The 15977-nt window shown below is 43.7% G+C and overlaps 1 protein-coding gene across 2 annotated transcripts; it reads left to right on the top strand.

Annotated features, from left to right (window-relative positions):
- Positions 1 to 91: 91 nt before the first annotated feature.
- On the top strand, positions 92 to 4213 carry PTTG1 (PTTG1 regulator of sister chromatid separation, securin). 2 transcript variants are annotated; one of them, XM_069772741.1, is made up of 6 exons: positions 92 to 260; positions 1100 to 1202; positions 1515 to 1693; positions 2625 to 2718; positions 3518 to 3667; positions 4056 to 4213. In XM_069772741.1, the coding sequence occupies exons 2-6, from the start codon at positions 1121 to 1123 to the stop codon at positions 4133 to 4135; spliced, it is 585 nt and encodes a 194-aa protein (XP_069628842.1). In that variant the 5' UTR covers positions 92 to 260; positions 1100 to 1120; the 3' UTR covers positions 4136 to 4213. The 2 variants fall into 2 exon arrangements, with proteins under 2 accessions (XP_069628842.1, XP_009922717.1); XM_009924415.2 differs by lacking the exon at positions 92 to 260 and adding an exon at positions 278 to 396.
- Positions 4214 to 15977: the final 11764 nt, after the last annotated feature.

Genomic DNA, 15977 nt, shown 5'->3' with positions numbered 1-15977 from the left:
GCAGGGGGTGGAGCCGCCAGGGCAGCAGGTGAGGCGGGTCGGAAGCGGCGCTGCTGAGCCAACCGGCTGCTGAGCGTTTGTCGAAGCAGCCAATGGGCGATGCGGAGGCGGTTTAAAATCTGCCGGCGGTTGGGGCGCCGGGCAGTGCGGCTCTTCTCTGTGCGGTGGTGGGTCTGCGGACCGGCCTGCCCCCACCTGAGCCGAGCCCTCGTCTTCGTGGGTGCCGCTGTCCGGCCTCGGCGCTGCCGGTAGCTCCTGAGGTGAGCCGGGGGGGCTGGGAAGGCGGAGGGCGCTACCTGGTTAAAGCCGGGGTCTCCGCCGAGGGCGGGAGGAGAGGGCGTCCGGAGCTGTCACCAGAACGTGGCTTAAACAAGGGGAGCGGCGGGATCTGTGGCTGTAAGTCTTGCTTCGACTTTGTGCTTGAGCTTTTGACTGCAAGCCGCACCGGTTAGCAGGGGGTTTTTCTGCAGGCCTCTCTTGAACGAGGAATCACCTGCCCAGGTGTGTCACGGCAGGGATGAGCTCCAGGTGGGGCTGCCTGGCTGTTCCTAACGGTGCAAGGGAGTGCTCTCATCTGTTGCCGCAGATGGGGTGGAGAAGTGGTAGCGAAGTAATCCACTTGTATAGGGTGTTCTCTAATGGTTTCTTTCTCTGGTGAAAAGGTGTCTCTGCTGGTAACTTGGCATTACTCTTGGCTGCTCAAGTGCTACAAGTTGAGCTAAGGACTGGATTGCTAAGCTAGGAGATATATGCTTTTCCTGTACTGAGGAAACAGTTAAACACCACAAAGAAGTGATAAAGCAAACCAAAGTATTAGATCTTTCTGTGTAGGATTGCTGGTGAGACCTTGCTACTTTCCCCAAAATCGTACAAGCTCCTTTGAGAATATTGGCCTGCCATGTGCACTAATAGTGCCTTCAAATGTAAGGGTCTGTAGCTAAACTACTATGAAATGGTGTGAAGTATGGGTTTGTTCCCCCTCCTCTGGGGACTGGCACATGGCAGCTATGTTGCCTTTAATGTAGTTTGTTTATAAAGTGTGCTGTGGTGGAAGAAATGACAAGAATGATTTCCTCTTTTTCCTGTATGGACTTTCCAGGGTGGTCTCATCAACCTGAAGATGGCAACGCTAATCTTTATTGACAAGGAGAATGGTGAAGTTGGTGCTGCTAAGAATCAGCTAAGACTCCCTTCAGGATCTTGTGCGTATATGCTGCCTTAAGTCAGTAGGGGATCAAGGGAAGAGCATAAATCCTGTTTTGTTACTCACTGTTTTGAACAGTAATAGCTCTCTATTATGTCCAATTATCTAACTGATTCTGCTAAGCTTACCAATTACTATAAAAATGAAAATGGCTCTGTGCTTTTATCATAGATGGGGCTTATGCTCCTGAGTTATAAATGGTGAGCAATGATTTTTATGACAACTGGTTTTCCAGGACATGTGCTTACTGAAGTAAGCTTTAGGGTTGATATGGTGCTAAAGTTTGCTTTTTTTTCTTCCCCCACTCCAGCAAAAGTCTTATCTGAAAGAACACAAGTTCACACTCCACTTCCTAAAAAAGCAATCAGTACACCTCCAGCCACATCTCACTCTGTAAGAAGGGCTCTTGGAAATGTGAATAGAACTGAAGGAGTCATGAGCAAAATGGAAAAGATAAGACAGAAAAATCAGCCTTGCACTGCAAACAAAGTGAGTATAACACCCTTCTACAGGGTTGAGGTGAGGAATGGGAATGGATAGTTTATCTATTGTTGTGGCTTAACCCTGGCAGGCAGCTAAGCACCACACAGCTGCTTGCTCATTTTCCCCTCAGTGGGGTGGGGGAAAGAACTGGAAGGGTAAAAGTCAGAAAACTCATGGACTGGGATTAAGACAATTTAATAATTCACAATCTCAAGGAAAAACAAAACCAACTTCTTGCAACCAGCTGACTGATGCCTTGCTAGTCCCTGAGCAATGGCAGCCTGGGCAAACTTCCCCACCAGTTTTCATTGCTTAGCATGATGTCTTATGGTATGAGATATCCCTTTGGTCAGTTGGGGTCAGCTGTGCTGGCTGTGCCCCCTCTTAACTTCTTGTGCACCCCCAGCCTACTCACTGGTGGGGTTGTGAGAAGCAGAAAAGGCCTTGATGCTGTGTAAGCACTGCTCAGCAATAGCTAAAACAGCTGTGTGTTATCAACACTGATTTCACCATGAAGCCAAAACATGGCATCCTATGAGCTACTAGGAAGAAAAATAACTCTATCCTAGCCAAAACAAGCATACCTACATAGGCACAAGGAGTACAACAGCTTAGGGGGTACTTAATGGCAAAGAAGTGGCTCTAGAGAAAATAGTCTGAGTTAATATCTTCTTCACATGTTAAGTATCAGGAGTTTAATATTACGAGCCTAAATGTTCTAGTGCTGTGACTTGTTGCCACTGTATATAGTACTGCACTATGTAAACTCAGCTGAAGCATTTGCCCATCTTGGCTTATTTGTGTTGAAGGTATTGGAATTTAGGCTTGACTGAGAACTGCATGGCAGGCATGCTTGTCTGTAGACCTGTGCAGCACAGGAAAGCCACTACAGTGGGAAATTACAGTAGCTCAAATAATGTGACTTTCTCTTCTTAAGATTACTGAAAAGACTGCTGGATTAGAAAGCTGTGATGCAGTGGCTGAAGAAGACTGGCCAGAAATAGAAAATATGTTTTCTTTTGATCCTCGAGGTAAGAACTATTGGTGTAATTATTAAAATGAACCATTAAGCTTTCCTGAGTGTTGATGTTGTTGTAAGACTTTGGTCAAGCTGTTGTGGCAAACAAGCTAGCATTGCATTTCTCCAGAGTCCTTTCTTAACCGTAAGGGTGCTTGCTACTTCTGAAATACCATCTCATTCTTGTGTAAATATTTCTAGCTGCAGTAGCTGTGCTCCATATATGTAGTAGTCAGAGTCCATTATTATGGTGGCAGGAAACTAGTTCCAAATAACCATGCTATAGCCTCTTAATTCATTAAATGCAACTAGTAGACAAGTATTCAAGATGGTAATTTGTAACTGAAGAGATTCCTACTGCTGTAGGATATAATAGTTGAAGATGAAACTTGTAAAGCTGTTCTTACAATACCTGCAATGGGCTGTGCTATCTCAGTCTTTCAAAGTGTGTCCTTAAACCATCCAGTTCATGTGGAAGTGAGTGTGCAAAAAGTACTGTACCAAAGACTACTTCAGTGTTGGTGAAACATGCTGTGCTTAATGAAGTTGACTTGGTGTAGTGATTGGAAAGAAATTACTGAAAGCTCCTGCTTTACATTAGCAGCTATGTTATGCAGTTTAGTCTTTTGATAAGTGTTAATGTATGGGATTTTTATGGATAACTGAGGTGTAACTGCAAATAAATACCCTATAAGAGGGGTCTGTTGGATTGTGTTTTGGACCTGCTCCTGCTTCATTTAATCTAGGACACTGTACAGCTTCCCAGGTTACTATGCACTATTACTAAACTACAGTCTCTCTTTCTCAAACAGACTTTGAGAGCTTTGATCTTCCTGAAGAGCACAAAATAAGCAATATCAACCTGTGTGGTGTTCCCCTGATGATATTTGAAAGGACATATGACAGCTGTGTAAACATGGTTCCTTCACCTGTGAAGATCAAGGAGACTTCATGGGAGTCTAGTAAGTGGAAATTTAGCATGATTTTCAGTACATATAGTGCTCATTAGTGGTTTGGGAGGAAAGCTAGTTGGCTGCAGTAGTGAACTGCCATTGCTGTCCTAACTACCAGAATAGCATACTAGCATCAAACAGCTTTTGGTGTATAGTCAAGCTGAATTTAACTTGTCAACCCTACTAGTACAGGTAGTTGTATCAAAGTGATGTTGCTCAGCAATCTTTTGTAGTTCATTGCTAACTGATCAGTTAGGTGGAATTGGCTTATGCAATCAAAAAATATTTCCCTTAGTCATTCAAGAGGCTTATGCTAATCCTCTGGGAGCTAGCTTATGTTGGAGAGTATAAATTCTGGGTTTCATGAGAAACTGATTTGCTCTATTTCTACTTTCAGACTTGTTACAATCAACTGCTGACTTCCTTGCTACCCTGGATGAGATCATTGACATGCCACCTCCTAATTATGACCTTTAATGCATATTCTGAATCTTCTATTGAGTTCAAATTTCATGTAGCTCTGTATTTTAATAAAGGCTAACCTAATCTGTATAATATTGGACTTTTTTCAGTGGACCCAAGATACAGGTGGTAAAATGGTGCTCTGAAAAGGAGACTATCTGACAAGCAATTAAAGCAGAGCCTTGGTAAGCTTTTAAGCAAGACCGTGTAATACAGTCTTGTGAAGCATATCCTGGAGTTAGTACCTGCTGTTTAGACTATTTGGTCATGATAGGTTAAGTGGCCCTTTAGGCCTCACTGTTTACATAACTTTATCCTTTATCCATTAAACATGCAAGGGTTTAAAACTAATCTGTATATCTAGTGTAAATTAAGTACTAGAGCTAGTACTCTTCTGGCATTTTTCCTTTCTTGAACTTGTTTTTTCTTCACAGTGGTTGTCTAAGATAGTATATGTTGGATTGTTATGCAGTTGTAGACTACTTCACATAATGCTGTGACAATTAAAAGGCTCTCATTGCTGGGTACTGTTTGTGCTCTGTGAGGAAAGGCTGGTGGAACCTCACCCTTCAAATTATAAGAACACAAGTTCAGCTGTCATGTCAGATTTAACATTAGTACATTGTGGCACTATGTAACTGCAAGCAGTGGCAAGACCAGCTTTTCAGCTCACACTTAGAGTAGTGTCTGAAGTAACAAGAAATATGCTTTAATGATTGCTAGTTGACTAAAAGATGAAAATACTCTAGCTAAGGAATGGGGTTAATTTGGTGTGGGTCAGTGCTGCATCCCACAGTTCTGCTTCTGAGAGGCATGCCATGGCTGCAGTGTGACTGCAGGTGAAGATGAGATGCGAATGTGTAACCATGCTCCTTTCATGCTTTCATGTTGTTTCTAGGAAACCTGAAAATGCAGGCAGTGGAAGAGCACTTGTGTTTTCCAATAAGTTGTCTGTTTTGTAGGTGCTGAAGGGAATCTGTTTGCCCTCCTGTGATGACATAAGTAATGAAGGCTCCTTTTAGTCTTGAAAAGGTTAACAGGTAGAGCAGAGAATACCCATTTTCACTGTTTTCTAGTTCTGGATGTTTCCTCATGACATGTTTCATTTGCTTCACGCTTTTTGCTCATCAGGAGGTAGATGGGCCTCTTGGGAATTGTCCTGTTGCAAATTCTGACCTTCAATCTGTTAGGACTAGGAATTTGCTACTGCTGTTTCTGAGTTATCAGGCATCTGATGAAGTGAAAACATTCTGTTTCTTCCTCAAACTTGTCAGGGTACCAGCTGAAGTGTTAAATTGTAATGAATTGTACAATAGCTGATCTTTATCTTCTGTTTCTTGTCTTTGGTTTGAAACCTCAGAGAATTTAGAGGAATATAAAACTAAACAAAAAGATATGATTAAGGAAATTCTTTATAGAGATTTCAGCTTTTGGCTGATCATTAATTGCATTGTAATAGTTTTTGGTTCTGAAATAACTTGGCCATCTCAGCTGAGAGAGAAGTTTAATGGGTATATAGTCTACCAGCCACAGGAGTTAAACCGTAGTTACTATAAAAGTAAGTGACAAAATGCATCTTCCTTTGACTTTTTGTCTTTACCAGTTCAAATGAGCTGGGAGAAAACAGTCCAAGCCCAATTTTACAGAAAAATGCTTGTAATGAAGGCACTGAAACTGGTTGCACAGTGCCATCATGTGGCTGCTTGTTATGCAGCCACACAGGTAAAAATAGTCATTGGTATGCAAAATGCCAGAAAATGTGGTATGAGATCCCATAAGGAATGACACTAAATCAACATAAATGTAGGTTGTAACTTTTTGTATGTACAAACAGACATCATGTCTAGAGAGAGTCACTAGTGCTTTGTATGTGTTATGGAAGTTTATCATAGTAAAAGTTATTTTTTTGGTTGATTCAAAATATTTACTGTGACCAAGCATCTAGATCTATTATTTGAACCTCCAGAAATAAGCTTTCTGTGCCACATCCACATGTGTGTATACATGTGCACATGTCAAAACATTTAAAACATGCTTTCTAGTTGTAGGATTTCATACCAAAATGGATGAGCATTTGTATATTTGTAAAGGTGATAATTAAATGATTCAGATAAGCCTCTTAGTACTGATAGACCTTAATCTTGAAGCCCCAAAACTTGTTACTTGTAGGCACAGTGGAATGGGTGTGCAGAAAGCACAGTGTGAGTCAGGCTTGGGAATATTGTTGGTCTGTCTGCATGAGAACGAATGCTGCTACAGTGTGGAACATAAGGTAGTAATACTAAAGAAACTGAGTTCACACTATTGTAATCTTTTACTTAAATATTAAATCCTTTCAAAGTCTGGGGAAAAAGAAACAGTCATAGGTTTTGTCCTGTCTTTCACCCATACCCACTTTTTTTGGTGAAATTATGAAAGGGTGTTTTGGGTGCAGAGGAACATTTTCTGTAGGAACCTTTTTTGGGTGTTTCATCTGATTTTCTACAAATACTGTCTCATAGCTGCTGACAAGCAACACAAGCCAGTCAAAGTTAGGTCTGAGTAAGAAGCAAGCAAGGTTTTAAAGATTTTTTTTTAGTTGTAAATAATTGAGATCAAAAAGGTATGTTTTATCACATAGCCCATCTCTGAGCCAAAACAGGAGTGTTGCTAGGAATCTTGTGTGTGGAATATAAATCTGTATTCAGCAACACAATGCAAAAATTGGTTTTCTTTATACTACCACTACAGGTAATTAATATTTAGTGTTTAAAGATTGGTTAGCTTTTTAAAGTGTTGGCCATGATCCTTTTGGTTTAAAAGATTAAAAATAAATAAATGCTAATGTCTGATTTCAGACACATCCATGACAAAACCCAGAGTTAAGAAGTCTCTATAGCAGATGAATGATAAAGTTAACTTCAATTTTGGTTAAATTTTAATTCTCAGCACCAAATTTCAGGTGACTGAGAATATTTTTGTTTCCTACAGTAGTGTACCTCATCTGGGGCTTTTTGTTCTCATTGGGATTTCTGGTTAATGCAGGTCTAAGTTTTTGCTTTTATGAAGCTTTATTTTGTAAACATTCATCAGAAGGATTCATTTGTTTCAGGTGGCTTTTATTTTCCCCATTTCATGTACTCTTCAACTTAGCTGGCTGGGGTTAAAGGAAAATGCATGTTCCTGTGACTAGCATGAGAACAAAGCTGTGATGAGACTCAGTCTGTGGCTTGAGCTTCCTGGCTGCAGTGACGAGATCAGTCACAAAAGCATAGCCTCCTAATTAGAAAATGTAAATAAACTCTCTTAGCCTCAGAGCTGCAAAACTAGCTGGTGTCAGCCCATGAAGTGCTGGCTTCCTGAAATGCAGGGAGCCTGGTTGCTGGGAAATTTGCACTGCTTCATGCTATTTCAGTTAGGTGATAACATTGACTTCTGCTCATGACAGAAAAATAACTTCCTTAACTGTTTTAATGTTGCTATAACATGTAGCTTTTTATACTCAAAGCTTTAATTTCTGTTGTGGTATTACCAGGAATACTTGCAATGAGTTCAAAATGTTGTGTAGGGTAGTGCTCAGACTACAAAAGTCTTATTTAAAACTGCTTGTAATGTTTTGGTTTACTTGCTTGATCAGTTTATGCTTCTTGCAAAGATCTGAGATATTTGGGATTTTAAATGCATGGCTGTGGTGAACATGAATGCTTGCTTGGTGGCTTGTTCTCAGTTTGAATGAGCCTTAATAGGCCAGTGTAACTGTACTGTGATTGGGAAATCTGGATTGTAACCAAGTACACAGAGCAGGTACCTTTTTAGTTGGTTATCACTCTGTAAAGCATCTTTGACAGCGTTCTGGCTGTGAGAATCACTTTAAATCCTTACCTGAATTTCTGTAAGGAGAACTTGGAGATTCATATAAAAATAATCTCTTAGAAGGCTGAGTAAAATTACTTCAATGCACATCAGATTTTATCCTGTTTGTAATGTTCTGGCAGCGGGTGGCACCATGGTAACAGCATGTATTACGGCTTCTCACTCCCACAACCTGACAGCTGTGGTGTGATGATGTTTGCCTTTGGTACATCATGCACAGTGCTGGCATCTCTAATGGGTTTCATTGCTTCATTAATGTGAAATGGAGGATAAGAGTCAGCACTAAGGAATTCAGTGTGCCTTTACCCTGTGACTGGAGGGAATAGTATATCAGCCAAGGGCATTTTTATCTTTCGTTGTTTAGAAAAAACAGAAATTAGAAGCCTGGAGGCAATTGGTCTCTCTAGGGTTAGCAAAGCCATGAATCTTGTAACTTTTAGTTTCACTATAGTTTTATTAGTGTTAGCAAAGTACTGTATAGAAATACAATAATGTCCTTCTAACTAGCCCCAAAGTGGTACTTGCTGTTCTCTAAGAAACACAGACACTGATCACATCAGCATGTCTATAATGAGGTTTATATACACAATATATATTTAGTAACTGGTTGTTTGGGATCTGACTCCAAGCATGTGTTTCTGCATACAGCTTTGCAAAGCATGTAAGAAAAGCATAATTGATAAATTTACTTCTAACTGCAGTTTGGGAGAAGTTAAAAGCATGGTGGGCCTGTTGTGCTTGAATGATCTACAAAATTAGAGGGAAAAGTTAAAAAATATGCCTAATGTGTATTTTCTTGCAGTCAGATTATGAAGAATGCTGGGATGAGAAAGGAGCGTGCAAAGAACTTACTGGGGTGACAACTTACTGGGGTGGGTGTTTTGTGCTTTTCTAACAGGTGAGGTAATCTCTCCCAGTTAATGAAGTTGGAGGGAGGTTCATGGAGCTGAAGGCATACTTCTAGCTCTTGATATTGTGTTTGGTTTTTTTGTGCTAGCCAAATTATTTCCATAAGCTGTATGGAAGGTGGAGCCTTTGGAGGCCTTCAGATGTTGGTCTTCAGTGGCTTAGGCTGGGCTTCCTTTGAGCACTTCTGCTCAAAATATATAGCCAATGGGTAAAAGCATCTTGTAAGTCCCTCTGTATCACATAGCCAGAATTGTTACAGGCTCTGGTGGAAGTGATTCCCCTTTCTATTATTCAAGGGACAAAACTGAGATTATTATGCGTAGGGAGAACATGTAAAGACTGGAAGAGGGGAGAGCTTGGAGTCTGTAATATATATATTTACTTAGAAAACTGCTCCGAGTCAATACTTTTCCTGCAGCTATGAATTCTTTGCTTAAGGGCATATATCAGGCATGTCCTTTATGTGTTTGATGACACCGTCTGAAGTGACCTGAACCGATCCCAAATGCTAACTTTGGGAAAGTTTAAACCAGGAACAAAATTAGACTTTGTTTGATCTCATTATGACTAGTAATGATGATTTACACAGCACTGAAAAAGATCTAAGACCCAGTCTGCAAGGATATTGCCAACTGAGATGCTGAACTTGTGTTAAGAGTTGCTGAGGACCTTTAAGATCAAGTAAGATGGAGGTACTGTTTTGGTGATGGAGATTCTTTCTCTTGTATCATTTTTCAGTTACTTAAAGCAGAATTAGAGATACTTCCTTTGAGATGGTATAATGATTGGTGTAGCTGTACACAAACAGATTTGAAAGAGGGCAAGGAAAGGTTTTTTTTTATGGGACACTGAAGATTCAAAGAATAGCCAGAATGATGCAGGGTGATAGACATATCCTTCTTGGTGACAACATTTCTCTCACTGTATCTTAAATTTAACTTCTAGGTCCAGTGTGGCCTTAGCCACAGTCCCTTCAGAAGTAAACCTGCTCCAACATGGCCTTACCTATGGCTGCAGTCCCTCCAGGGGTGTACCTGCTCTGTCATGGGCTTATCCATGGCCACATGCTCTAGCATGACCTCATGCACAGCCCCTGATGCTTCAAGGTGTACCTGCTGTGGCACAGACATAACCACAGCCATAGATGCTTTGAGATGTACCTGCTCTGGTGTGGACTTACTCACAGCCACAGATGCTTCAAGGTGTCTTGCTCCCATGTGGACTCATCCATAGATCACAGTCCCTTCTCCTCAAGTTCACACTGGAGTTCCAGCCTGTCCATTACAGCAGTGATGCCCTGGCCATGTGCCAGCCCAGGCACATCGCCATTGCTGTTATCAAAATGTTCCCAGGCACAGCAGAGTAAGATAAGGAGTACAGCAAGCAGTGAAAGCAAAAAGCAGCCACTAGCAAGCACTAGAGTCTAATACACAGTAAGGCAAGCAAGCCCTATGGTGAGCACAGGAGCTTGCTCATTGATAGCTAAACAGCAGTAACAGCTATAAACTTGATCTAGCACATTCCAATCAAATTTGCCATTATCTTGTATCCTTTGAGCCCCATGTTGGGTGCCAAAAAGGACCCAAGTTGTGGTTTAACCCCAGCTGGCAGCTAAGAACCACACAGCTGCTTGCTAACTCCCCTGCAGTGGTGGGGTGGGGTGAGGAGCCGAAAAGGCCTTGACTCTGTGTAAATGCTGCTCAGCAATAACAAAAACATCCCTGTATTATCAACACTTTTCAGCACAAATCCAAAATATAGCCTCATACTAGCTACTGTGGAGGAAATTAACTCTACCCCAGCCAAAACCAGCATAATAACCTTCATAGATCTTAAACCAGCTACCAGAATGTCCCAGAAAATGCTGACTTCTGACCTGAGAAAAACCTTTATTACCTTGCCATAGCATTGAGGCATGTTCTGGCAGCAGTGTCCAGTGTAGATGGCACTCATACTTCAGCTCACAAATGTGGTATTTTGGGGTTGAATATTTTCCTCAGGAAGCCAACTCCTGGAGAAAATACCTAACAAACAGCTGGTTTTGAGCTATTTAAACAGGAAAGAATCTTTTACTTTTAATGAAAAGCATTCAGTCTGGTTTCAGGTATATGCATTTAGTTTCATTTTCACAATTAACCCTGAGCCTCCTTGATAAAAATGTCTTTTGGAGCTGAACTGTCAGACAGCCTCTCTTTGTGGCAAGTGTGTATTTCCAACTTGAGGAAGGGTCCTGCAGAAAAAAATAAATGCATGGTGGGGGCAGCTCTGTAGGTAAAGACTTCATTTCCTCTGCCTAGCAGTCCAGAGGTAAAACAGCATCACAATTAAGCATTGCATCACCTTGAGGTGCATGCTGTAAATCCAGCCTTTTACAGCTCTGCAGCCTTGGTTGAGCCCTGCCTTCGCATGGGTGCTCAACAACCCTGTGAGATCCGCTCCAGTCTTTCCTAGAGACCAGATCCTGCATCTTCTGCTCTTTCCTAATTCAAACAAAATCTCCATGAACAAAACTTTTAGAGAGCACTGAGTAAAACCAGGCATTTCAGAAGTGCTGCATTCAGGAGGGGGTAACTGCAGCTCATGTGGGCACATCCAAGCCCCCTTTTGCCTCGCTCTAGATCTGTTGAGCCTTGTGGCTTACCCACCACAGTCCTCTGGCTCTTCTCCCTCGCTGAGGAGCCTGTGCTGTCCGGCCTTTTGGCCCCTGGGCGACTGCAAGTGCTGGAGGAGAGTGCTGCGGGCGCAGGGCCCCTGCCAGCTCTGGGGGAAGAGGCTGTGGGCTGGGCAGCTCCTGCCTCAGCACAGCTCCTGCCTGAGGCTTCCTGAAGTGGGGGGTCTGGGTGGCTGGACCAGCGGCCGCACGGCTGCAGGGTGTTTCTTCTGGGACGGCGGCCTCAGCGTTGTCGGTACCTGTGAGGTGTGTCGCATTTGTGTGGGATTTTGAATTCTCCTGAATTGTGCTCTAGCACCGCCTCGGGAACCCTACCTTTAGTCCTGGCCTTTGCTTCACAAAGTAGTGAAACTGTCATGTCTCAAAAACCAAACTGCTGCACAAAGTCTCTGCAGAGCGAGCGCAGCTGAGCAGTACTGGTGGGAGCTGCCGTTTTCCTGGTGCTTTTTTCCCCTGTTGCGGGCTGAAAATTAGTTGAATTCTCAGGTTTGGTACTGCATGCGTGGTGGGAAAGCCCATGGGGTGAACTTCATGCAGTGGAGGCAGAACTGGGTGTGGTTGAACTGGGGAGGTGGGACTGGGAGAACTGGGCTGTCCTCACCACAGCTGTGAGGTGGGAGCGCCTGATGCTGCCAAGAGAGACAGACCTCGTCCCTTTGGCATGGGCAGCTCTTTGCTGTGGTGGCACGAAGGACAAGGCTGCCTTTCTGGAGGAAAGACCCCTCCTGCCAGACCGCTGCCTGTGGGGAAAGCTGGGCCCTTTTTATTGCAGTGACGATCACGAGCTATCTGTTGTGTAAGTCCAGTCTTCATCTGCGAATATAGAAGCTAATATTTAAATATGGACATGTTTGTATGTACTTATCGCAAAGAGAATTGTTCACAATTCTTATAATGTCATTAATATGTGCATTGACACAGAAGTCACAAGGGAGGGCATTTGCTGTCTGGCGAGGTGTTGAACTTGCCGCATTGCCGTTCAAACAAGTCTCCAGCGGACGGCAGAGCCAGACCCTGAGTGAAAATGAAAAAGTCGGGGTGGGAGCTCTGAAGGATGAGGTTAGAAGGCTGATGACACGATTTGGGTTACTTGAGGACAACATATTTCACCGGTGAGAGAGGGCATTGTCACTGTGAATGATCACACAGGACGGCTGTGGAAGGATCTAGAGACCTCGGTAATGGCATCTGAGGGGCTCCAAGTGTGGGTGCTGTGGAAAGCCAAGAGGAGAGGGGGGGCAAGGACATGGCCGACAGCTCTGGGTGTGAGGAGGGGTAAAGGGGGCTAAAGGAGCCGGGGAGAGGAAGCAGCACCCCTGCACCGAGCCCGGGGGGTGAGCAGGCAGGCTGGGGATGAGGCTGGGGATGAGGCTTTTGGCAGTCAGGGTTTTCCCGCCCGCCCGCCAGCCGTTCCGCGCAAGCTGCGCCACTAGAGGGCGCCCCCGCTGCCGGCCAGCGTTTCCTAAATGCCTCTTGTGGGGGCGCTGCACGGCCGGGCTGCGCCTCGGCCCCGCGGCAGGGGGCCGCTGGAACGCGGGCACCAGCGGTGAGCGGGGCAGGGGCAGAGCCTGTGCCTTACGGCTTCCGCGGCCATTGCTGCTCCGCGGGCTCTGCGGGCCACGCAGCCGCGGCTGTCAGCAGGGCTTCCCTCCGCTTCCCATTCCCGTTGCTTTCTACGGCCACAGCACTCTGGGCGTGTGACCTGGATCCCAGTAAGAAGACTTCTGGATCCTGATTTACAGACCCTTGTCTTCCCCGAGGGCAGGGAAGACCCTTTCTTCAAAAACCAAACAGATGTGTTTTCTTGTGAACTGTGACAGCGTGATTGCTGTGCAGCAATGGAGAGTGTCTTTTAATATTTCTGTCACTTTTCTCTCAGCTGCTGCTGCTGCTCAAATTTCTTCTGACACCCAAGCAAGATACTGCCGTTAATCTTCTGTAACTAGCCGGCTAGGATACTGAATATTAGTGGGTTTAAGCAAAAATCCCTGGAAACGTTCCCATTCCCCACAGTGTTTTTTTCCAGCTGCGGTGTGAACATGCACTCAGAAGATGGAGAGATGAGCTGTGCCTCAGCGGGAGCACAGGGGAGAGCAAGCAGAGTTCCTGCAGACATGAAGTGCAGATCATCCCGTTCTTCCTTCTCTGGTAAACTCCCAGCTATCCACAGAGACACAAAACCAATGCGTGCCTGTCCCTGCATCGAGGGATGTCCCTGGGACTGTTGCAGGGAAATCCCAATCGTGGGGCCCTGTGGGCCCTTACTGCTCTCCAGAGCAATATGCAGTTCTGCAGTCCGTGGGGTGAATAATGTGGCCAGCCTTCCTTCTGAAGGTGTGAGAAGTCCATGTGGTGAACAGGTCCCTGCTGAGGTCTGAAGAGCAGCACTGAATAATTCTGCAGGGCAGTGATAAAACGGCTGCTCCACGCGCTGCTGAATCATCTGGCTTGAGAGGGACGGGCTGTGGCATGCAGCAGATCTCAGCAGGCACAAACCCCCTCTGTGCTGGGATGTCCCCATCAGGGGATACCAGCTTTCAGCAGAACTGTTTCCTCAATAAGAATATTTTCTTTGGCTGTTGTTCCAGTGCAGGTTCTGCAAAGTCTCTATGACTCAGCTTTGGAACAAGAAAAAAACCAACATAACAAAACCAAGCTTGAATCAGTTGTTGTTTGGCTTCAGTTTTCTGTAAGCCAGGTGAGCAAAACCATTCTAGCTTCAGGAATCAATAAAGTAACATCGTGTTTAGCTAACCGTATCATCTTGTTCCTTAATCAAATACAAGGTGCTGCTGGAATTTATTAGTTCAGAGGGTTTTGCATTTCATTCAGCATGGTAGCAACCTCCTTTTAAAAATCTGATTAGCCAGAATTGGGGTTCTCTGTACCTGCTGCTTGTGGAAACTCCAGGCAGGAGAAATAAATTGTGATTCTCTCTGATGGATTCTGTTTGTTTTCAGGGAATGTACCAAGTTCTGTTCATCTAAACATACCCAGCAGCAAACAGTGAGTGACGGTTTCTTTGCTCTGAACCTCTTTTCAGCTTGAAAGCTTTGTCCATACAGTTTTCTTCCTAAGGCTGTTAAGGTATTGCCTAGTCCTTGCCCATCTCCTTCCTTCTTAAAAAAAATACACAACCCTTGAGAGCTGTTTTTAGCAGCTGCATGATCCTTTGTCTGGAGTAGAGCCTATTATGTTTCATCTCCTGGATTTTGTGAAGGAGCTTAAAAATTCTTTTTAGGTATTTTAAATTGTCAGTTAAAGTGTCCCATTCTTATGAAAGCAAGACTTCTAATTCCAAAGCTGACTTACAAAATCTTACTCTGTAAAACTTAGGAATGAAACTTCATTTTGTAAATGCAGTGTCCCCTGGTTCCAGAAGCGTGCTGACCTATCAAACTACGTGTGAGAGAAAAAATCAAAATCAAATTGGAAGCATTCCTGTGGGAAATTGATTCCAACAGCACAGCACTTTTCTAAGAATAATTATTCCACTGGAAGGTGTTCAAAACTTGCAAGTTGCAACCAGATACTGCATTTTGCTTTTTACCTTCTACCCAGTATTGCCCCAGCCTTTTTTTCAGATAAGAAGTTCTCAACAGCTTCTTTCAGTGTTGGTAAACCTTCCTCTGAAGTGTTTTGTTCTTTTGTGCCCATCTTCCCACGCCTTACTCTGAGTTTCTTTTGAAACTAGGAAGGATTTGGAAATGCTTTGCATTGAAATCTAATTGCCTTGAGGAAGCTCATGTTCTACTTCATTTGTGTCCTGGTTCCTCAACCTGGTATATGTGACCATGCTGTGACTCTTAAGTCTTTTGCTACAGTGGTTTGCTGCTTTCTAGAAGCTTATTCTAAGAAGAAGCAGAGGGCAAGGGCCTTTTCTAGTGCTGGAACTCAGCCAGTTCTGTCTGTCCTTCTCCAGGTTTTTTTTTTTTTGGTCAGTTGGAACTAGCATCCTATTTTTCTGATTAATACAGAGAGCAAAAAATTATTTTTCCTCCTAATAGCTTCAACAGTATGCTTGAAACAGAGGCCAACATACTAGGAACCTGATGCACTATCTGTGGAACAGCTAATTCTTTAACTATTTTGCCCTATTTAGGAGTCTTCGAAGGTTGGTGGGAGTTTGTTACCAGTCTAGGGTCTCGGTGCTTGTGCAACTCTCTGGGCTTAAGGGCTGAGTGTTATTTCCTGGTACAGCAACTGGGAATGCAACATGTCTGTGTGATGGACAATACTGTCAAATATTTAGACTGTAATGTTCAAAGCTGTCTGTGTGACTTCAGAACCCAGGTTCTATTTTTAGATGTAGCTTGTGTGCCTGGAGGTACACCTACAAAAGGACCTGGGCCTCTTTTTTTACCTGTCCTCAAAATGCAGATCCTCAGAACTCCTGCCATAATGCTGCTGAGCTGCAGTAGCACT

Source organism: Haliaeetus albicilla, chromosome 27 (assembly GCF_947461875.1).
Source record: "Haliaeetus albicilla chromosome 27, bHalAlb1.1, whole genome shotgun sequence".
NCBI lineage: Eukaryota > Metazoa > Chordata > Aves > Accipitriformes > Accipitridae > Haliaeetus > Haliaeetus albicilla.
The sequence above is the reverse complement of the archived record's forward strand: the minus strand, read 5'-3'. Positions and strand labels throughout refer to the sequence as shown.